The sequence below is a fragment of the Protopterus annectens genome, chromosome 1.part1 (genome assembly GCF_019279795.1).
Source record: "Protopterus annectens isolate FY-2018-M chromosome 1.part1, PAN1.0, whole genome shotgun sequence".
Taxonomy (NCBI): domain Eukaryota; kingdom Metazoa; phylum Chordata; order Ceratodontiformes; family Protopteridae; genus Protopterus; species Protopterus annectens.
In genome coordinates this window covers 574,143,364-574,167,908 of record NC_056726.1, presented here as the reverse complement: position 1 = coordinate 574,167,908, position 24,545 = coordinate 574,143,364, and the positions used below count along the sequence as shown (strand labels likewise).

At 39.6% G+C, this 24,545-nt stretch overlaps 1 protein-coding gene across 2 annotated transcripts in view; it reads left to right on the top strand.

Moving 5' to 3' along the window:
* The window catches only part of CCHR1.PART1H5orf34 (chromosome chr1.part1 C5orf34 homolog), a 1,113,566-nt gene that overhangs the window by 266,041 nt on the left and 822,980 nt on the right, over nucleotides 1–24,545 (top strand). For both annotated transcript variants that reach the window (XM_044076898.1, XM_044076888.1), the window contains exon 4: nucleotides 23,411–23,515. In XM_044076898.1, coding sequence (XP_043932833.1) covers nucleotides 23,411–23,515 — 105 coding nt within the window. The remainder of the gene's footprint in view (nucleotides 1–23,410; nucleotides 23,516–24,545) is intronic.

Here is a 24,545-nt window from a genome sequence, read left to right as displayed (position 1 = left end):
AGTCATAAAACGAACACATGCGTAAACCACAGCAGAGATGTGAGGAAATAGCTGTCCCAGGCATGAAAATAGCAGTCTGCCTTCACTTGATTGTCATTTGAGAAAAAAAGGAAAAATAACTCTTTAACTTATAATTAAAAACAACTGTAATAAATAGTCCAAAATGCTGATCTGATGAAGTCCAGTTGGTGGATGAAAACATTAATAAACATTAATAAAAGCCGAGTTATTCCGGTAACTGTCTTCTTGAGTTTTCTTCAGTACTTTTATAGAAGAAGAATTAAGATCTGAAGTTTTGGACTATTTATTATGTTTGATTTTAATTCTAAGTTTGAGTTTTTATTTTTCATTTTTTTTTTCAAAAAAATAACAAGGAAGTGAAGACAGTCTGCTAAATTCGTGCTGGCGACAGCTTTCTCCTCACATATCTTTTGTGGTTTATAGTTTCCCTGACAGCCAAACTACTGTCCCTAAAAAAAAGCTGATAGAATGTAGAAAATTCTTCAGTCTTTCAAGTTTTTATACACTTATCCTAGAGCTGAACCAGCAGCTATAGCTTTTGTTAATCCAGCTGCTGTCACATATTTTAATTCCAATCTTCCTCCTTTTTATTTGGTCAAGGATGATAAAGCTGTTGATAAGTGTCTGCTTCTACAGCTTTGATTTTTAGAATTCTGAATTATAAGGCTCATATGTAAAGTTCATATTGACCAATTGTGAAAGCATGAGGAGTGTTTTGGCTGCAGGTTTCTCTTGTGAGGAAAATACTGCTTTGTATAGTCTAGTTCCTTGTGTTTATCAGGTCACTATGACTCTGTAGATACTACTTCAGGGCTATTGCCGCTGGTACTGTTTTGAGGTTTGCCTAGTTTTGTTCTCAGAATCTCCCAGAAGATGTTAAAAACTTTGGACAGAGATTTAGTTTTGGATCCTATGCTGTAAAGGTTATGAAATTAGATAGGTAAGCTGATTCTGGACATTTCTCAGATTTTTCATCCCTTCTCCTCTAAACTTTCCAGGAGATTTTCTGCTCCCTTGTTAAGTTTTGGCAAGAAACAAAATAAACAGTTTCCGAGCAGATATTGAAAAAGCAATGGCGGGAAAGTTCCAAAAAGAAAGCTGGACCCCCCCCCCCAGAACAAAGGGCAGTGTAACAAGGCAGAATGACCATACAAGTGACCTTGCCCCCCCCCCCCTCGGCAGTCTATTACCCCTTCCATCAAGTCTGACTCTCCATATCTGTCTTTGGCAACAATTTTTTTTTTTCAGACAAATGGGTTCTGAATGTGATGTAAGATACAGATTGCCTGGGAAGAAACTCCTCCTCATTCACCAGACCAAACCGTTTTCTTCCCTCTTGTTCTACATCATATACTTTATCAGGAGCTAGTACAAGTGGTTCCTCCTTCACACTTGGGGAAAGGGGTTTTATTTAAGAATGTTTTTAGTGCTAAAGAAGGAAAATTCCCGGCGGCCAGTTCTGGATCTTTCTGTCTAGAACCATTTTGAGATAGTTCTCAAGTTCAAAATGCTTTCACTTCACAACCTTTTAGGCCTTCTTCTTCATTTCAGATTTTTAGTAACTTTAGATTTAAAATATGCAGATCATCACATTCCTATTCATCCAGTCGTCAGATATTTCTTAAGGTTTTCTTTGTCTGGATCACATTATCAGTTTTCTGCCTTACCCTTTCGGCTTTTCAGTGCTCCAACAGTATTCACAAATTGTCTAGTTCCTGACATAGCCCATTGCGGGCTACAGGGAATCAATATTTTTCCACATTTAGTTAACTTGCTTGTCTTTGTAGAGTTTTTTAAAAGTTTTAGGAGTCTCTTGCTTGGAAAGAGATCTCCTACACAGGCTGGGATTCCAAGAGAACATTCAGAAGTATTCTTTGACTCCATCACAGAGGATTTTGTTTCTGGGGTGCCTGCTAGACACCCTTAGCACAAAGATCTTTTCTTTCACAGGAAGAAAATAGATCTGTTCCAGGGGTTTTCCATTCAAACTTCTGTCACAGCAAAGAATACCTCAGAGTTCCAGGTCGCTTGCAAGAGTTATCATGAGAATAATGGATGCCATGACTTCACATGAGAAAGATGTAGTGGTATCTGAAGTCTGTTTGGTCCCATCAACAACATCCATTGTCTTTTCAAATACCAGTCCTGGCATTTGTGAAAAGCGAAATCACTTGGTTGATGCATCAAATATCCCTGAATCCAGGTCTCACATTGTAACATCCTGTTTCAAAGCAGTCAGTCACTGCATGCCTTGGACTTGACTTGGGAACAGTGTCAAATGGAGTAAAAGTGCAAGGTTTGCAGGACAAGAAAGAAAGAAAAGGCATGTCAGCATGAGAGATGCTAGCTCTTATAAAGACTCTCACCTCTCTGAATCATTTGTTGTCACCAAGACCTGTACAGATAGGTGCAGACAATATCACAGTTATGTGGTACATAAACGAGCAAGGGGAAACCAGATCTTACCCCCTTTGCAGACTAACCTTGTTAGCATGAGATGCAGCTTTACAGCACATGGGCATCTTATTCCATCAGAGTAAAACTGTTTAGCAAACTGAGCAGGACAAAGACAGACCCTCACAAATGGAAACTAGATTAGTTTTTTTTCCAAAATTTGATCCATCCATGGGGAATCCCTCAGGTAGACCTTTTTGCTTCCTGTCTAAACAACCAACTGGCAAAATTCTGCTTCAGAACTTCATACAAGAAGACCCAGAAGACAGATGCCTTTTCTTTTCCTTGGACAGGAATCTTCCTGTATGCTTTTCCACCCTTTCCGCTGATATCCTGGGTATTTCTGAAGATTCAGAAAGAATTCCACATGATCATTATGATGATTTCCTTCTGGCACAGGCAACTGCGGTTATCCCTTCTTTTGCAGTTGGCCAGAGGCAATTACTGTAAGCTTCCTCACAGACTGTATTTATTAACACAAGACCAATGGGTTTTGGTACATTTCAGCCCCAAACAACTATAACTGACTGCCTAGATGATAGGGTCTTAATACCTTTTAGGCACCTGATTCTGGTTACGTGCAGCAGGTAATAATGTAGGCAAGAAAGCATAATGTAGGCAAGAAAGCCTGCTAATAGGTAATCATTTATAAGAGAATGGAAAAGGTTTTCTAGTTGGTGCCAACAAAAGAACTAGCACCCATTTAGGGGCCAGTCTTTTTCTGGTTTTATAGTATTTGTCATTTGCTGTCTTATGGCTTCTCAGAGGGGTTCATCTGTTGACCACTTCAGCATGTCAGCCTATGGATCCCCTACTTTTTCAATGAATTCTCTTGTGAAAATACTTTTTTAAAGGGGGTGCTACATAAGCCTCCCCAAAACAGGTTGTTCCTCCTTAGGATCTTAATTTTTTCATTAGAGACACCAACACTTGCTCCATTTGAACCAGCTCATCTGGTTGACTTCAGGATCTTAACATGGAAAACAGTTTTGCTGATTGCTCTGACCTCTGCAAGAAGAGTTAATGAGCTGCAAGCTTTTATAGTGGGTCAGCCTTATTTTATCTTTCACAGAGACTGGGTTTCTTTGAGAACTAATCCTCCTTTTATGCCTAAAGTGGTATCGAAGTTTACTTTAAGCCAAATTGTCCATCGCCCCATTTTCTTTCGAGAACCTAAAAATGATGGAGAATGGATACGTTATACTTTGGATGTTCACAGGCAATTTAGATATTATGTTGATAGAACAAAAATTTCAAAACTTCCAAACAGTTGTTCATTTCTTGAGAAGGTAAGAAGGAACAACCCATGTCAAAGCAGGTAATTTCCAAATGGTTTGGTATTCCCACCATACCAAAACTATTCCAGGCAGGTGGGAGGATGGCCTAATGGTTAAGGTGTTTGCCTTACAAACACAAGGTGCAGGGTTTGAGTCTCACAAGGGACAATTGGCTAGGCTTAAAATGGCTTGCAAGGGCAATTAGCCTAGTAATAATCTATGAATCTATGAAAAAGCATATTCTACCAGGGTCTTTGTTTTATCTGTGGCTTTTTTGGAAAGGGTTGCACTGTAGAAGTATTATTGAAGAAACAGCTTTGTCCTCTATGTTTACTTTTGCAAAGTACTATAAAGTAGTTTCCTTTTCCAGGTCTAGGACATGATTTGTTAGGACCATTCTCCATGGGCCTCTGGATCCTTCACTTTCCACCTTATAGTTGTTCTAAGCTATGGCAATCTACCTATACAGCTTAAGCTGCAGTAGCAGTGATCATTATGAGGAACATAGTACAGTTGTGTAAGTAAACTTACCATAACAGATGTTTGAATGATCATTGCTGCATTAGCTGCTTCCTCACCTACCATATTTGTTTTTTTCCCTGTGTTTTTATGCTAGGATGTGGGCATGTAATTTTTTTCTTGCAATGTCCTGTCCAGGCTTAGCCATCCTTTGTCAGTTGGCATGAAAGCTCTGAAGGGTTTGGTGCCCAAATGTGTCTTTTTAGTCAGCTGAGTTCAAGCTGACCAGTGGATTGGGTGTGTGGAAGGTGCACTGAAGCTTTGGAAGCTAGCCAGCTATTATATTCTATGCAGGATAATAACCCATATAGCTTAGGCTACTGCAGCAGTGATCTTTCAAACATCGACTGTTATAAGTTTACTTCTACAACTGTACTTTCTTTTTTAAAATAGTAAACACATGCTGAAAGATAGTAATCTGAAGTAGGAACTTCATTTGTCAGCAACCTGTGGGATACAGATCCGATCTCGGATCCGAGCCGGCAACTTCTATAATAGCATAGATCCGAGCTCCTAGCTCCTCCCCCTTACCCATAACCCCCTGCCTGCCCTAACTGACCTCAGATCTAGTTTGCCGCTCTTCAAGCAACAGCTAGGTTCAGAGCTCTTGGCGTTTTGTGAGAAAAAAAGTTTTGTATTTTTTCTTTCTGAGTGACTGATTGTGTGTGTGGTAGGTTTACCCTTACTCCTTTTTATATCTTACATACTTTTGATTTATTTTAAGAATATTTCTCCCTCCCCCGCTGGTCGTAGCATGTGTGTGTGTGTGACTGAGTGTTAGGGGCCTAGTGAGTGTGCTTTCCAGTATGTCGGAGGCCCCTAAGGCAATTTTTTCGAAATGCACCAAGTGTGGTCACAAGCTTTCACCGGCTGATGGCCACACTCGGTGCGTTAGGTGCCTTGAGGTTGAACACCTCTCTTCGGGTTGCGCGATTTGCGCGGCGTTCAACCCCAGTGCACTCAAGGATCGAAGGTCGAAGCTAGTTCTGGCGGGCCTTCTACCTCCAGACTCTGTTTCGGCCTCCGGTGCTTTGGTGCCCACTACCCCCCCAGTAGCGGTCACTCCTGCCTCCCTTCCTCCAACCGGGACTCAACCTCCCGCTTCGGCTCCGGAGGATAGGGAGGCCAGGAAAGAGAAGCGGCGGGAGAAGCACCTTAAGCGGCGGGCCGAGGACTCTTCATCGGCCCCGCCCGCCAAGAGGGCTTCCCCATCCAAGTCTTCTCGATCTCCTCCTCCTCGGATCCGATCCCCTTGTTTCTCCCCGGGACCCGAGGAGGAGGTGATCCGGTCCCCATCGAGGTCATCGAGGCGACACTCCAGGTCTGCCTCGGTGGCCTCGTCGAGGTCCACTTTTAGCATGTCTGATGCGGATATGGACCAGATGATGAGGAGATTAATCCAGGCCCAGATGCAGATGGGAGTGCTCTTGCCCCCCCCCCTCTGGGGGGGGAGCTCGACCCCTTTTTTCGCTCCTATAGCTCCTTCTCCGACCCGCATTCTGGGCTTGGAGCGCTCGGAGCCGAGCCACGTTGGATCCGGGGGTAGGTCGGAGCCGACCGTGCTGGGCACTTCGGCTCCGACTATTCCCTCGAGTTTGTCGGATCCGACCTCTCGGAGCCGTGGGCCGAGCTTCGGATATGAGGGATTCGGTGTACTTTCGGCTCCGTCCCGGTCGGAACACACTGGTCCTTTGGATCCGACGTTCTCGGCGCCGGGTCCGATCCCCTCTTCGGATCCGAGTGGGAGTGGGATCTCGGATCCGTCTGAGAGCGGCTCCCCCTCGGCTTTCGCTGCGGTGGAGAGGGCACTGTCGAGTGCTTCCAGGCCTCCGGTCCTGGCTTTGGCTCCCTTCCGCACTCCTTCTCATCTGGTCCTGGCTCCCCTCACCCGGCCCTCGGGACAGCCTGCCTCAACGCCTTTAGGAGTTCCAGTGGAACAGGATACAGCCCGTGAGGTCTCCTCGGACAGCCCCCCCCCGAGGAGATTCCCCACAAGGCAAAGTGCAAAAGGAGGCACATGGACTCCCCTGAGAGTCTCACAGAAGATACGGACTTGGATGAAGGGGAAGGCTCCCCTAGATCACCCCCTGAGGATGTCTCCTTTGGAGACATCATGGAAATGCTCAAAATCAGAGGTGGGTGGTCTGCCCCCAAGGCTTCCTCTGACGAGTCCGTATTCCTTGAGGCGTTTGAGGCAGGACCAGCTACCTCTTGGGCCTCCACCCGACCCCCTGGTGGATCTCATATTCTCTAGGGCTTGGAAGGAACCGGACACCATAGAGCCAATCCCCAAACGCCCAGACAAAATTTTGAGCCCCCCTGCAGAGAGATCACATTGGAGCAGAGGTCCCCCTGTGGATGCCATGTTGGTGGCTGCAGCCACCAAGAAAGAATTGGCTCAGGAGAGCCCCACGGTTCATCCTCCGAGCAAGGAGTCTCGTGCGATGGACCATCTTGGGAAGCAGGCCTTCAGTTCAGCGACCTTCTCTATGAGGGCCTTGAACTACATGGCACACGTTATTAGGATGCAGCGGGATCTAATTAAGGAATACGCTGCTTCCCTCCCGGGGTCCATGTCGGAGGGAGACAAGGATTTGTACTCTTCTCGAATGGCCACCCTCCGCTCTATCTCTAATACCTCTATGCGGCTATTGTCTCATGCTACAGAGGGAGCCACTAGAGCAGGCGGAGTTGGGCTTGTCATGAGGAGACAGGCCTGGCTCCGTCACTGTGACTTCTCGGAACCCTTTAAGGCGTCATTCGTGAATGCCCCTTTTGATGGTTCTGCACTGTTCGGCAAAACCGTTCGCGACACTCTTGTCCAGAGCGAGAAAGACGGGAAGACCTTGTCTGCCGATGGAGTCCGCTTCTCTGCACCCCAGAGGTGCTTTTCCAAGAACCAAAAGGGTCAGAAGAAGATGTGGTTCTGAAAATCGCATCAATCTCAGTCTGCTCAGGACAACCAGTCCTCTTGTGGCAGAGGAGGACAGGGAGGACGCCGCCCCAGAGGCAGAGGGGGTCCGAGGAATTTTGGGTCCAGAGAACCTTTCTCTGAGATGCCCACACAGAACCCCTGAGCGGTTTCCCGACTGCTCCACTCTGGAGGCAGTCGGGGGGCGTTTTTCGAAGCACCTGGCAAAATGGGAGTCAATAACAACAGATCGCTGGGTGCTTCGTATTATATCCAGAGGTTACCTAATTCCCTTCATAGCCAACCCTAGAATCAGAAGCCTTCCCGACGTCCCACCCAGTCAAAAGAAGGCGGCCGCTGCAGAAATTCAGCAGCTTCTACAAAAAAGAGCCATCCAGCCCGTCCCCCCAGATCAAGTCGGATCAGGGTTTTACTCCAGGTTCTTTCTGGTGCCAAAAAAGACGGGGGACTTGAGGTCCATCCTCGACCTCTCTCTCCTAAACCTGGCGGTACCCAAACAAAAGTTCCGAATGGTCACGTTGCAATCCGTCCTCCCCTTATTGCAGGAGGACGACTGGATGTGCTCTATAGACCTCAAGGATGCGTACTATCACGTTCTAGTGGATAGGCGTTCCAGGAGGTTCCTCCGCTTCCAGCTGGGAGCCAGTCACTTTCAATTCAGGGTCCTCCCCTTCGGTCTCACCTCAGCCCCCAGGATGTTCACCAAGGTCCTAGCGGTAGTAGCGGCCCACCTGAGACTCCAGGGAATTCATGTCTTTCCATACCTGGACGACTGGCTCCTCACAGCCCCAACAAGGCATCTACTTTGTTCAGGCAGGGACTATTCTCTCGGTCTGGCTCCACTATTAGGATTAACCATCAACATGACCAGATTCTCTCTCATCCCTACACAGATGCTAGATTTTATAGGGGCAAGACTAGATTCCAGACAGATGCTTGCGTTCTTGACTCCAGATCGGCTTCGGAACCTGATGTTACACGTGCAGGCCATTCTTCAACTGCAAACTCCTTCGGCGGAATTGATTCTGAGGGCCCTAGGATCTATGGCGGCTGCAATCCCTCTGCTGCCATTGGCCTGGTTGAACATGAGGGTTCTACAGTGGACCCTCCAGGTACAATGGTCCCTGTCTTGCAACCCTCTGTCTCACCCCATTTCCTTAAGCAAGGTTTGCAGAAAATCGCTCCTGTGGTGGCTCCAGTCTCCCAACCTCCACACAGGACATCCCTTCTCACTACCTCTACCAGCCGACACAGTGACCACGGACGCTTCTCGCCTGGGGTTTGGAACGACGTAGAGACCTCTTTGCATATCAACGTCCTAGAGATGAGAGCGGTGCTTTTGACGTTGCAAGCACTACACAACTCTCTTCCGGTAGGGACAATTGCGGTACAGACAGACAACATGTCGGCAGTCTGGTACATCAACAAACAGGGGGGAACCAGGTCTTACCCCCTTTGCCGTGAGGCCATGAGAGTGTAGGAATGGGCGATTTCCACCAACCGCTTTCTCATAGCAATGCACATTCTGGGACAGTCCAACATTCTAGTGGACAGGCTCAGTCGTACTATCCTGACTCCTTACGAGTGGTCTCTCAACCACCGAGTCGCAGAGCAAGTATTTGCCCGATGGGGGCGACCTTGTTGCGATCTTTTTGCCTCTCCTTCAAACACGAAATGCAACGATTACTTCGCTCTGATCCCCCCTCCGGGGAAGTCCACGAGAGACTCTCTAGTTCATGCTTGGCCTCCCGGTCTGCTTTATGCTTACCCTCCTCTACCCCTGATGTTGAAATTGTTACAGAAAGCCAGGCAGCTGGGGAGCAGAATGATCCTCATTGCCCCATTCTGGCCTCGTCAGACGTGGTTCCCTTACCTTTGGTCTCACCTAGTGTATCCACCATGGATTCTGGATCCCATTCCGGATCTCATCTCTCATCCTCTCGGTCTTCCGACTCCGAACCTGGTCAACCTCAAGCTGACGGCTTGGTTGCTCCAGTTCCACTCCTCATAAGGACTCCCGGGATCTCATCACCAGTCAAAGCCATTCTTGTAGCAGCTCACAAGCCTTCCACCAGGAAGGTTTATCGGAGTAAGTGGAAATGCTTCACCATTTGGGCAGAACACCGTCGTTTAGACCCTTTTACAGCCCCGATATCATCGATTCTAGATTTTCTAACCTCTCTCTTCCACCAGGGGGCTAGTTCTTCCACAGTCAAGGTACAACTGGCAGCAATCTCATACTACCATGTGGGGCATGAGTCTGGTCCTCTTATCACTTCCAAACTGTGTAAGGCCTTCCTCAAGGGTACCTTCCTCCTTAGGCCTCCAGTTAGAGAGGTGGTACCTCCATGAGATTTATCCTTAGTCTTGCAGGCCTTGACTGGTCCCCCATTCGAACCAGCGGCCACGGTTGATCTCAAATTTCTCTCTTGGAAGACAGCCTTTTTGGTGGCCATAACTTCAGCCAAAAGGGTATCGGAATTGCAAGCCCTTTGTGTCAAACCACCATATCTGGTTTTTCACCCGGATAGGGTTTACCTCAGAATCAACCCGTCCTTTCTACCTAAAGTATCTTCAGAAGCGAATATCAATCAATCCATCAATCTCCCAGTGTTTTTCCCCAACTTTCATAACAAAGGAGAGTACAGGCTACATTCCTTGGACGTACACAGACAATTACGTTTTTATATCCATAGAACTGCTGGTCATAGGCAATCCGATCAGTTGTTTATCTCCTTTGCCAAAAGCAATTTCGGAAAATCAGTTTCTAAGGTCTCTCTCTCTAGATGGATCTCGAGTTGTATTCTTTTAGCATATCAGAGTTTGGGTAGGCCTGCACCTCAAGGAGTCCATGCTCATTCTGCTAGGGCCGTTGCCACTTCTGCGGCCTTTCAAGCTAGGGTTCCACTGCATGACATTTGTTCCGCAGCCACTTGGGCTTCATCTCACACCTTTATCAGTCATTATAAAATAGATGTTGTTTCCCGAGGTAGAGCGTCCTTTGGCTCTGCGGTACTCTGGAATATCCTTCCATGAAGGCCACCCAAAACTTGGGTAGCTGGGGACTCTGTCCCACAGGTTGCTGACAAATGAAGTTCCTACTTCAGATTAAGAAGTGTACTCACCATAACGTTCCATCTGAGTAGGTATCTTCATTTGTCTGCAACCATCCCCCCCTCCTTCCCCCTGACCGATTTGATCGCTCTTGTGCTATTAGCATATGTTCCCATTGGGACACCTGTTATCTGTTGTGCTATGGGGCAAACTTGATCTGAGGTCAGTTAGGGCAGGCAGGGGATTATGGGTAAGGGGGAGGAGCTAGGAGCTTGGATCTATGCTATTATAGAAGTTGCCGGCTCGGATCCGAGATCGGATCCGTATCCCGCAGGTTGCAGACAAATGAAGATACCTACTCAGATGGAACGTTATGGTGAGTACATAACTTCTTATTCTGTTTTAAACAGTTAGCTTTTCATTGCAATTGGAACAGTTTTGCTGATGAGTTTTTCTTCAGTGTGGTGGTGTCTTGACATTCAGTTTCTATATAGAGGGCATGATTCTTGTCTATGTTTTATCATGGATTCTCTGCCTTTAGGGGTACTGCAGATGCCAGTGTCTTTCTGCTACATGATTTCTTTCCATATACCTCAGCGGACCTTTTCAAGGTTCCAATGCTGTTATTACAGACCTTTGCTGAAATGGCAATCCCTAGCAGCTGGCACCTCAGCAATGTTTCTTTAGCCAGTAAATGTGTCTCATGGAATTCTAGATTTAAGATTCAGTATCCATAAATTTTATTCTCAGACACGAGATTGTAGATATATTTGCAAAATCTTATGTTAATCAGTTTGACACCACAAAGGGGTGATAATTGTCCTAGTTACATCCAGGTAACCTCAAATACTGAAATCAAATTAGATTATATTGAAAAAGAACTACACAAACTGGACCCAAACAAAGCATAGTTGTGAGACAGAAGTAATAATTGCCTGGGAACACTTCATCATGAACTTACAGCACCATTATATCTGCAGAGTCATGCAAACTCGTTAGTTTAATTTCATGTTGTGTAAAAATAATGGAGAAAGTTATTTTGGATAAATTATTGTCAGGATTGGAAAGAGTGGGACTTGAAACGATTTATCAGCATGCACTTGTTGGAAATAGATCTATAACCACCTGTAACATGATGTTCTATAGCAATATAATAATTGCTATAAATGAAAAATTCTGTTGTGATACAATTTTTATAGACTTAATGTTAGCATTTGGCAGGGTCAAACGTAAAACACTGATCAATAAATTAGAGCAACTAAGTACTGATTTACTCTTGATAAGATGAATAACTGCATGGCTTATGTATAGGAAATGGCAAGTATAAGTATTTCAGACAGGTGAAATTCCTTGTTACAGTCAGGGTTGCCAACAAGGCTCTGTCCTGGGCCCTTACTTGTTTAGATTGCATCTTTCAAGACCTATCTTTTTCATCTGAGGTGTTCTACAGTCTGCATGCAGATGATCTGAAAATGGTTAAACTGATTACATGTGTTACAGGTAGGGCATGTCTGCAAAAGAACATGATTAAGTTGACCATTTGGGAGGAGGAGAATAATATGCTGATTAATATAGCAAAAACTAAGCACATGAGATTTGGTATATGGATGGATCCATCTTTGAGTTTTTCTAATCATATCAACTAATTGATTGAGTGTTACAGAAATATAGGTTGTATACAAAGATATAGATTAGGAAATCAGAAATTATGAAATAATTTTATTTATTATTTTATTTAACATTTGTTTACTGGGAAAGTCCGACTGGGACAGAACGCATTTTTAGTGGAGGGCCTGGGAGAAATACTCCAGACACATGTCTTTGGAATGTGGGAGGAAACCAGAGCACCCAGAGGAAACCAGAGCACCCATAGGAAACCCACGCAAACATAGGGAGGACATGCAGACTCTGTACAGAAGGCACCCCAAGTCGAGACTCTAACCGTCTGCGCATTAATTACATTAGTACCCAAAGTTGAATATGGAATAACAATAAAAAAAAAACAAGTATGAGTAAATTGGAAAAAGTATAATGGAAATACAGAAGGGCATACATGGATGTGACAACTTAAGTTATAAAAGATTAAAATATCTGAACTTGTACAGTGTCTCATATAGACATTTAAGAGGAGGCCTTTATTCAGATATATAGGGCATTTAGAGACAACTGCCCCTGGGAATGTTTGGTGTTATCAAAAGTTAGCGGAGAATCATCAGACAACCTATGTAGAGCATTATATGGGAATGAGAGGTGCACTAATTGGTTCGCCGAGAGAGTAGCTAATGCATGGAGTAGAATACCAAATTACATTAAAGCAAGAAAACTAGTTTAGATGTTTTAAAAATAGCCTGGATACTTATGGAAATAACTGTTTTGGTTTGGTATATTGGCAGGCTAGAAAGACATTATTGCCTGTACCTGGTGTATTTGTTTGTGTGTGTATACCTAGATTGGTTCATCCAAAGCTGAAGGACTCAAGACTGGTCTTTTTGCCACTCAGGATAAGTCAGAAACCCCACCCCCTTCTGCTTGATCCAATATAGCAGTGGGGAGTTTGTGGTGGATGTGTTCCTTATCCCATGCTGTGGGAGATGCATGAACAACTTCTTGACATTTCCACTGATTCCACACTATATAGAAATATTCAGAGAATAAAGAGTACAGCTAATTCTCTTTAGCTCATGGTGACTAAGAAGGGTGTGGTTTCAGTTTCTCATATTCCTAGTAATGCAGTAAACTGTTTCAGTACTAGCAGATAATGTCTTCCATGGTTGGGTGAGAAATATTTTCACACATGCAACTTTTCTTCACATCCCGAAACACAACTTTAGGTGGTGAGCTGATGCCCATTGCTAGTTTGACTTTTAAGAAATATGGTAGGGTTATGAGACGGGTCCCTATTAGATCAACAAAATCAAAATGAATATCGAAATCAAATTCGAAATCTTGAACGGCTTAGAAGTCAAAAATGCCGTTCTTCGTAATTGCTATTGTGAAATCAGGGTACTGTGAACATCGTACAATTTGCCCTTTCCTCACTGTAGTGTGATCTCAGAGTTGGAATATATATTTAGCAGGGAGTGTGGGGGGCCCAGCCCCCCACAATAGTGATTTTGATTTCCTGCATTTCCGCACATGTGAGCGTTAGAGATTTTGAAATTTCGTCTATATAATATAGACCCTTATGAGACAGCTTGTGCTTTGTGTAAATCTTCCAATTGTGCATTTTGGAAGGTGTACCTAAACAAGTGATTAATGATCCCATCTCTCATACAGTATAAGAACATCTTTACCACCATAAATGTTAAACTGTCTTGTCATCCTTTTGACTGGCTTAGTGGATCTGTTTTGTGTAGGAATATGTCCCCACTCTTGTATTACTTCTCTTGCATCTATACACAGGTTTGCATAGCTATGATGTTAATTCCTTTAGTACCCCAAAATGTAATAATTTACACTTCAAATGTTTTATGATCTTCAGCCTCAGGAAGTCTTCAGTAGTAGATATAGGTGTATTGTATTGTCTTCAAATGGATGGGTAAAAGACATTTTTGGTTACTTGGTTGCTGGCAGTTTTGAAAGCTGGAGGCTCAGTAATCATTCTTACAGGCTGAGCATGAGTTCGTGCAGAGAATGTTAGTAACTGGAAAGTGGTTAGCATTTTAATGCACTATACCAATCTTCCAACTTTTTAATATTTTCTAATATTGTCAAATAATGCATTTGCATCTTTTTAACATGTAGGGCTATCTTTAGCCCTGATTATTTGATAAACTTTGACTACTAGGATGACTGATATACCTTCTATGCTTTTGGTGGGATTATGTTCCATGTGCCTTGGTTTATGCAAAGAGAATCTGAAGTAATTTCATGGTTTAAAATAGGCAGTGGGCATCTTAAGATGATTTATTTGGGCAGGATACCCTCTTTTACTAATTCAGATGCTCTTACGACACACATTTTGTTGATGGGTCTAAAGAGCTGTGATAAGTCTGCATTGTGACCTAGATTGTTAAGTTATTAAATTGTTTATTCATGTATTTACTTGCTAGCTTACTTAATTAACTTTATTTTTGACTGTTTTGCCCAGTATCCATGACCTAATGATGGTATTCTTAACAACTAGAGGAAATTTGGCAAGACAATTGAGAAATTCCGTACTCTTTTCAAGAAGTATTAATTACAGTATGAAGGAAGGATGAAGAAAGGATGGGCTTGATAAATCCTGTAGTATATTATGTTTCTAAACACAGTCATTATGTTGTGAATTTACTGCATCAGGAAATGGAAGAATCTGTGATGCAAGCTTTGTGTTACAGATATGAAGTTTTGTATGTATTAGTTGAAAAGAAATTGAAAAAAAATGCATAAATGTTTAGCTTTTAAAGGCCTTTTCTAGATTAAGCCTGGAAAAAGAATAAACAAAGATTAATTTATAAGTAAGTTTTACGAGGTAAGAAGCTGGGAGTTTTGGAAGAAGAGAGATGAAAGGCCCTAATAAAAGAAATGGAAAGGGGAAGGGAAACCTGTTGATTCAAAGGGGGGCTTTGTAGGCTAAGCCATGAAACAAATCCTGGTTAAAAAGAAATGAAATATAAGCAGAAGAAAGAAGGGATATGCAGTGTATGTCATATAGAAGAAACAATGTATACGTTTAAGTAAAATGGTGCAATACTAGGAGTGGGGAAGATATCTGAAGTATAGTTGCTTTTTTAGATTCCAAGATGGTCGCCGGCTAGACTGCTCCCTATTCACTGAGCTCCTCACAGCTTTGTAATTACCTGCAATTTTTAACAACTTTTAAGTGAAGTTTCTCCACAGATTTTTCTACAGAAAGTATCTCTGATTCATCTTCTTCATTCTGGGATTATTCATTTTGTGAAAGAGTGAAACTTTTATATTAATTTACTTCAGAGTATTTTTGGCCTCAACAGTATTTGGGCACGTGCACTCTAGAAGCTCCTCACTGTGTCAGAATTCCTGTTTTCACACCTCTTTTCTGGGAATGGCTGGCAGCTCTGACTCCATGGAGACGCAGACAACCAAGGCCAAATTCTCCTCTATGCTTTGTCCAGAAAAGACACCGGCTCTAAGAGATTAAGAACCACCAAACAACCTACGGAGAACATTTAAAGTAAGTGCTAAAGATAAAAGTGACTCTAATTTTTATTTAGAAGATTTGAAGATGGCATTACAGCCCATCCAAAGTGCTATTCAGAGTTTTTCTGAACAATTTACTGACTTTGGTAAAACTCTAAAACAAATAAATGATAGAATGGATTTGCTTGAAAATAAAAATATGGATATGGAAATAAGAGCAGACTCTATTGAACGTGATTTAAAATCCAAAGATACTCTCATTGCAGAAATACAAGCCAAATTACTGGATTTAGAGGGTAGATCTCGCAGAAATAATATAATAATTAGAGGACTTCCTGAATCTTATGATAATCAGAACTTAATCTCAGTGACTAAACAAATATTCAAGGCATTACTTAATTGTGAGACAACCACTAATATCTTAATTGTTGAAAGAGCGCACAGAGCCCTGCGTGCCAGACAAGAATCTACTTCACCTCGGATTATTTACACAAGATTACTAAACTACCAAGACACTCAAAGTATTTTAGAAGCAGCCAAAAGTAAAAAACATCTCATATGGAACAACCATAAGCTGACTTTTTCACAGGATTTACCCCCACAAATAAAATTGAACAGACAAAAGCTTTCACCATATTGTGCTGACCTGATAAAAAGGGGAATAAAATTTCGGATGAGGTATCCAAACACACTCTCTTTCAGTTACAATGACAGAAGTTATACAGTTTCTGAACCACAAGAAGCAAAGGTTATCTTTTTAAAACTATTCAAGGTCCTTCCTGACACTGTTACACAATAAATAATTCTTCTAACTATTGTAAGTACATTGAACTTCAGCTAGTGAGCTTACATTTCAATATATATACTCTTCAATTTCAGTGTATATGACAAGCTTTACCATAGAAAAACACTCAGGTTTTATAGTGTGTATTATTTGTGTTTAATGGTTTATTGAGATGTCACTGCTTTAAATATCTTTATTTCAGTACATAATGCTTTTATAGTTTCTGAGAGTCTTCATTACAGAGTGTTTATGTGGTAATATGGCTTCCTGTCATAAATGTCACTCAAACAGAAAGGAGAGAAAGTCATCTGAACTCTCGTGCTAACACAGCGCCACCAACCTGGATAAAATTCTGTCATTTTCTATTTGTATCCAAACGCAATACATTTTCCCTCCTGTTTTCCTGCCTGATGACGTTGCTATACCCAAGGAAATCAGTGTCCTGTTTATACAGTCAGAGTCATCCCGATTGCTGTTGTGTTTCCTGCTGCTTGGCTGCTCGTTTTTGAAGTGATCGGAATATGTGGTCTGTTCCCTTTAGGCTTCCGATCGCTAATTGTGTGGTATCCTGGCTTTGTGATGTTGTTCCTGACGTTAATCACAATTATTTAGTGTCGTGGACTGTTGTTGCTTGTTCCTGCTTGGTTTGGTGCACGTAAGTTCATTTTCTCTCTCAGAATGGCTCCAAAGAGCAGTATGCTGCAAGAAACTTTTTGCGTGATCAGGACGCCTCCTAAGGATGTGCGATAGTATCGCTGCCTTTGTGCCTGTTAATCAGGCTTTCTAAATGTATGATCTGTATTCCAGATCTCTTCATGAGCTGAAAGTCTTTAGTATGCCAGTTAATAGATCTAGTGTTCTGGCTTTTTTTTTTTGGTTGCATTTATTTTAGCAGGCATGATAGGCATTTAAATTTTAAAGTGCTTTATGTTGATACTTTTTTTTCTCACAATGAATCTGAAATGATGACCCAGCCAATAGGGGGTCCTGTATTTATTACTCTTTTGCATTATATTGCAAATATTAATACTTGTTTACAAGTTTATTAATATTAATGTCATGTTGCACTATTCAAATATGTATTGTTCACAGATATTATTTGGTTATTAGAAGCCCTTGGTTTATACTTCAATGTGCATGATCCAAAAACCTGAAATTAAAATATACTTATAATAGGGCATATTTATATTATGTTGCATAAATAGACTTCATCTATTTCTATAATACAGGTTATTTATATTATAAATTGATGTATAGTACATAGGAGTAATGTGATTTAATAGTTATAGTGTGAATCTGTACTAGACTAGTTATTATTCTTATTAACAAAAGCATTCACATCTATCAGAGCCTTACAAATTAAATTTGGACTAGAATGGGGAAGATTTATTAGTGTTAACTGTTTTTATAGTTTATTAGCATATAAATATTATATTTTATTTCTAGTTGACAATACTTTATTTTTTAATTACATATCTTAAGATATTTATTTAAGCCTTTTCACATACATTCATGATTATTATTCTCTAATTATATTATGGCTTTATTAATTATATTTCTGTTTCTTTATATATCTTTATAGCATTATATCAAATTGTTGATTTAGCAAGCTCTATTTATATTCAATACATTCATATTTATCTTTACAGGAGTTTGTGAATACACAGTAGAATGGGGAATGTATATGTCGGGCATCTTGTATTTTAATAGTTGTGTAAATATGTTTAGCTTTGTTAAACTGGTTTTAGTCCTTTTTAGGACTTTACTTAATTTTTTTTTCTTCAGTTTGGTGATAATGGTGACCATGTACTTACACTTTATATATTGGTCTTTTTGTCTTCCTTCTTTAGTTAGGTTTAGGTGGGTAGGCACTGGGTTAGGGATGAAGGAAGATAATGAGATGGAAGTTAATCCTATGCTAAAACATACTTCTACTCAGAAATATCATCTTATTAAAATTAAAACTTGTTTGATCTTCTCTTTCATTTTCTGTCTATATATAAATTATTTGACCTTCTCCATATCTCTCAATGGTCCTTAGTTTGAGATATGACTAATCTGTTAATAATAGACTCCTGGAATGTAAGAGGGATCCAGAATAAAGATAAGAAATCTTTACTGTTTCATTTAATGTATAAATCCCAAGCCAATATATGTTTTCTGCAAGAAACACATACACCAAGGGAGGATTGGTACACAGGAACAAATAAAAAGTGGATCCAAAAAATAATAGCCTCTGGGGATTCTTCTAATTCCAGGGGAGTGGCTATTATAATTAAACAAAAATTTCAGGGGATTATTATCGAAGAAAAATATGACAAGGAGGGTAGATGGTGCTACTTTACTACTAATATACACAATGTTGATAAACCACTTCTAGTACTAAATCTTTATGGTCCATGTAATCATCAACACATTTTCATTTTACAAATATACAATATCCTCTCTTCCTACAATGATCATTATGTTGTAGTGGGTGGAGACTGGAATGCTGTAATTAACCCTGACATTGATCGTTCTAGCTCTTCCTCTTCATATAACCATCAAGCTTCTTTGGCTCTTGATGATTTAATAATGGATTATAATCTTATAGACCCTTTACAATTTATCAAATACTCAAAGAAAAAAGATATATACACATATTATTCAAAATGTTATCATTCTTGGTCAAGGTTAGATTTTTTCTCATATCTAGCTATCTTTCTCATTTATTTTTGAATTTTATTATTGAGCCCAGATTCCTCTCAGACCATTCTAGAATTTTATTAAAATTAAATCTAGATTCTAAGCCTGCTCACATATTTAAACGGAATTCTTGGACATTGAATAACAACTTGCTTTCTAATAAAGAAATTAGTAATTTGTGTATAGGAATAATTCAGGATATGGAAAATAATTTAGATTCAACAGATATTCCCTATGATATTCAGTGGGCGGCTTGTAAGGCAAGGTTAAGGGGAATGTTTATTGGTAAGGCCTCATACCTTAAAAAACAATTTAATAACAAAGAAAGACTGTTGAAACTAAAAATTCAGTCTCTTGATAATCAATTTAGATCAAATTCAGATTCTGATGTTTATAAACAAATTATAGATTCTCAAAAAGAACTGATTTTATTACAGCAAAATAATCTTTCAATAAATGAGCAAAGATTATTAGCCACCTATTCTGAATGGGCTCAAATACCTTCAAAAACCCTAGCTAGAATAATTAAAATAATCTTGATAGGCCCAAAATATCGCCCATACTATTCAAAGATCAACTATACAACACAGACAAGGAAATTATGCAAATTTTCACATTACTATATACTGATTTATTTTCCAAAACTTCTAAATCATTAGCAAATTATCATATTAACAGTTTCCTAGGGTCTATTACATTTCCTATTTTGAATGAAAATCAGCAAAGTATTCTTTCGGCCCCACTAAGTCTTCTTGAAATCTCTGACTCGATTGACAGACTCAAACTTGGTAAATCCCCAGGACCTGACGGTTTTACCTCTGAATTCTTTAAATCCTTTAAGTCAGTAATTGCGCCCTTCCTTCTCAAAGTTTATAACTATATCATAATAAATGACATATCAGATCTCCATTGGAACACTTCAAAAACTATACTAATCCTAAAAAACAATAAAGATAAAACAGACCCCCATAATTACAGACCCATTTCATTAATCAATATAGACATCAAAATCTTATCCTCTATTCTGGCTAATAGACTGAAGAAGGTTATATCATCAATTATTTCCCAAGAACAGACAGGTTTTATGTCTCATAGACATGCATGGGATAACACCCTCTCGACGGAATCCATCATTCATCTTACAAAAAATGACAATAACCCAATTTATGCACTCATTCTTGATGCATCCAAGGCATTCGATAGAGTGAGTTGGGACTTCCTCTTTCAAACAATGTCATGCTTCAATTTTCCCATCACATACATTAATTTAATCAAAACTCTCTACAAAGATTCTTTTACCAAATTGTATATTAATGGTTCCACATCACACCCTATAAAGATTACTAGAGGCACGAGACAGGGATGCCCTTTATCTCCCTTTATTCTTAATTTGTATTTAGAACCGCTACTTCTATATATAGCACAAAACACATGCCATAGGATTCCTAGGATTTTACACAATAATTTACTTTTCTCCACTTTTGCGGATGATTTAGTTATATACTTTCAAACTCCTATCACAGATCTTAAAAAAATAATTCCATTGAGACATACTCTCTAGCATCGGAATATCACATCAATTCCCAAAAGACTCATATCTTCCCTGTTAATCACTTAGCGCATAAATCATACCTATTTCCGGACTCTTATTATCATATTACTTATGGGGTTAAATACTTGGGTATTAACATGGTTCATAATAGCCTTTCTTCATTTCAAAATAATTTACATAAAATATGGACTTCAATAATGTTAGACATGCGTAGGTGGGAACTTCTCAATTTATCACTTCTTTCCAAAGCGGCAATTATTAAAATGAATATTCTTCCTAAATTTCTTTACCAATTCAACTCTTCTGATCAAATCATTCCTAAATCTTTCTTTGATAAAGTTAATAAAGAATTAGCTAAATTTTTGTGGTTTCCTAAAACAGTTAGGATTTCTTACTCTAAATTATCAACTTCTAAAGATAAAGGGAGGTTTAGGACTGCCAAATTTGTATCTCTATTATTTTATTGTTTCGGCAAACAAACTACTCTCCATTTCTAAACTGAATAATACTTATTACAATCAATGTCCAACTTGGGTGAAATTATGGCATCAGTATATTATATCCAAGAACATAAACCCTGCTGCCATTCCATTCATCTCCATAGATATTTTGAACACTCTTAAATCTCGAATTTCCTAAAGCATAAGGTCAAAGCATTTCAGGAGTTATTAAAGCTTATTAATTTGATAATACTTTTCAGGTACTACAACCACTTCATCTGAACCCCAACCTTAAGTTGGATAATATACCATTGAATCTAACAAACTATCCCCTTATAAAAAATTTGAATGTTTGGGATCTCCTGAAACATAAAGATCTGTCCTTGGCTAATCTTCGAAATACACTGAAAGTTAACTGTAAATATACCATAGTACTACGTCAGCTGAGGGTTGTGGTTTTGGCCAAATGTGCTCATACCATGCCAAGGGATCACGATTTTAATAATTTAGAAATTATAATTAGAACATTATTATTGCCTGAGAAAATGTTATCAAATTCTTATAACTTGTTAAATAAATTTATACAAGATTCGGTATGTCTCTTTTCTAGCTACTGGGACAAACATAATTCTCAATTAAATGAGAAACAAAAACTCTTGGCCATTAGAAACACTCTGGAACACTCCCCTTTCAAGAAATTGTTCTATACCCAACTGATGATAAATAATAATGCTTATCATACTCCCTCCAAACTTAATAAATTTGATGCAAATAATTCTCCTTCTTGCCCTTGTTGCTTCTTTCCTAAAGCTGATCTTTTACATATTTTTTGGTATTGCCATTACTCACATAAACTCTGGACTTCCTTGAAAGTAAGGTTATAGAAAATGGGTTATCATAAATCCACTTTATCATGGGAAACTGCAATTCTACACATACCTATATTACATCTTTCTAAATCAGACACGTGTTCATATTTATTTGCTCTCTCATAAAACTTTACATTTCCAGAAATTGGCTGGACTGTACTAAACTTAATTGGAATGCTTTTAGAACAATGGCTTACTTGTACATCTCAGTACAAAAGACTTTGCTGAAAAGTCCTAAAAAAATGGCTTTAAATAATAAAGTTTTGGAGAAGGTCCTTTCTATTATTAACTATGACTAATAGATTTTAAACTTTTATCTTCACATAGTATGGTATTTACTCACTCTTTTATTTCACTTATTCACATATTTATAATATTATTTCATCCTTTACACTTTGGTTATCATTTGTATATATTGTATATAATGTTTGATTTTTATGTTCTCTCACGTTAATGAGTTGTAACGTCCTCTACAAGCTGTATAACTTCAATCAACTCCTAAATGACTATATGTACAGTGTTTTGCTGTTTGATGTTTTGCTTTATTCTATAAATCAATAAAGAGATTTTTGACAAAAAAAGTTGCTTTTTTAATATGTAGAAGCAGTTTACCTAAGAAATGGTATTTGGTTATGATGAGTGGAGTGTATAGGTGATGGGTTCTAAGGTGTGAAGAACGCTGTCATACAAGTAAAAGTGTGATAATTTAGAAATAGAAATATATTTATATGAAAATAATGAGTTTCGTGTTGAAAACTTTGTGCAATTTTTGTATAAAAACAACCATGTGTTAAAGTTTGTGTAATATGGGCAAGATTAGCTAATTGATTTTAATTGTTTTCTTTAGAGATTTTATTTTAATAATGTGCGCTGTGTTTTATTTTGCAGTTATACTATGTAAAATGTGGTTTTAATATGTAATACTTTTTGGCAACCATTGCTCTTTTTGTTATTTGGCATGGAATCTTTTGCATCCTCCTGAGATGCCACCTGCACAGACAGATGGGACCATGGTTTTGTTGTCTCATCTGATTGATGGTGCTTCATAAGTGCAGAATTATGTGCTGTTTTACAGCATCAGTAATGGAAATGGCTAGACCCCATTGCCTTCTCATCTTCTCAATATCAGAAGCTAGAGTGTGCTGTCTGTTGAGTTCTGAAGCCCCACTGGCTCGTTCATAGTAGTATCTGTTAGCAGGAAGCTTTCTGATGTATGGTGTCTTATATGCCTTTTTCTGGTTTTATCAGAAGCAATTTGTATGCAACCTGCTGTTCGGGAGATGAGTTCAAGCAACATTTGATGGGGTACAATGCTGTTTATGTGGGGATGATAAATTTGCCGGTTAGGTATTGGAAGAGGTAAAAATGTTATATCCCTGCATGTTACTCTGCCAAAGCACATATATATCCACAGCTGAAATCCACTATGAGCAGTGGTTTTCTTTTCCTTCTTTTTAGTGTAAAGTATGTTAGTAATGTTATAAATCTGGAATGCAGTATTGACAGAATTTATTACTGTACAGTTATTGCTCTGTTAATCATGTTATCTGAATATGTTTGGTAATCACAGACGTTAGATCATTTATCTGGATTATCATTTTATTAGAATCTGTTATAGACTGACTTTCTAAGTAAAGTTCTGTAGTGCAGCTATTACATTTTAGTGTTACAAATAGATGTCTAAGTGTTCAGATTTCCATATAATATATGTAATTGCTTGCAGGTGGAGTCATAATACTTCTTTTCTTGATGGTGAGCAGGATATCAGAACTCCATATTCAAGTCCTGAGCTGTTAAAAGTAGTCTGGTGCAGAGGCGTTGTCTTTAGGTAAGACAAATTAATGTTAATGCATTTTTGTTTGTTTTGTATAGGCATTCTAATGTTAGTATTTGCACAAGAAAAAATATGCCCTTTATGCCATACTGAAGCATTTAATTTACTATTTGACAATGAGCTGAGATCTTACTTTGATGTCATGTTTATACTCTGCTGTATTCACAGGCCTTGTGTATATCAGGTAACCAAACAATAACATAATTTTTCTAGAAATAACTGAAAACGGACTGTTATTGTGCATACATTAAGACCGATATAGAAGGTGTTTGTCTTCCCTCAACTTCCTTCCACCATTATACTATAATCTGCTTGTGCTGTTTCTAGCATTTTGAGAAAGTTTATATTCTGGGAGTTTATTTCGGCCTTTATGTTTAACCTGATATAGTGGCTCATCCCGATCAATGATATTCTTGGGATATGTTTTCTCTCACTAGTTCCTTTGAGTTATTGACCTGCTTCTTTTGTAAAGCTTGTAGTCCACTCACACAGCAACACAGAAGAAAATAGAGCTAACCATTGAAGACCCTTCTTTCCAGCAATCATAATATAGCCCTTTTTCAGAAGTTTCCATGCTCAAGAACAGACATACTTCTAGGATGCATGATGCACTCTGTAATATAAAATGTTGACAGTAAAAGCACGCCCCCCCCCCATTTCTATTAGTTCTTTTTCACTACTTATACACTTCATACCTCAGTGTTGCTGTTAAATTCCTGCATTTGCCTACTTATTACATTTTTTTTTTGTGTGTTTTTTTTTTTTTTTGCAACTGTTCTGAATTCAGTACTAGATGACAAAAGTAAGTATTTTGTGGGATTGGCAGGAGGGTTCCCTTATTTGGCCTGAGGCGAAAGCCAAAAGTTTCTTCACTGTGTATTTTCTTTCTTTCTGTTTCCATTTGTTGACTGGGATAAGCCATCTGAGGTTGCGGCCCATTTTCAATGGAGTCCTGGGGAGAAAAGCTCCTTGTATAACAGTAGAACGATAGTGTAAGTTTTAAGCATTGCCAATATAACAATAT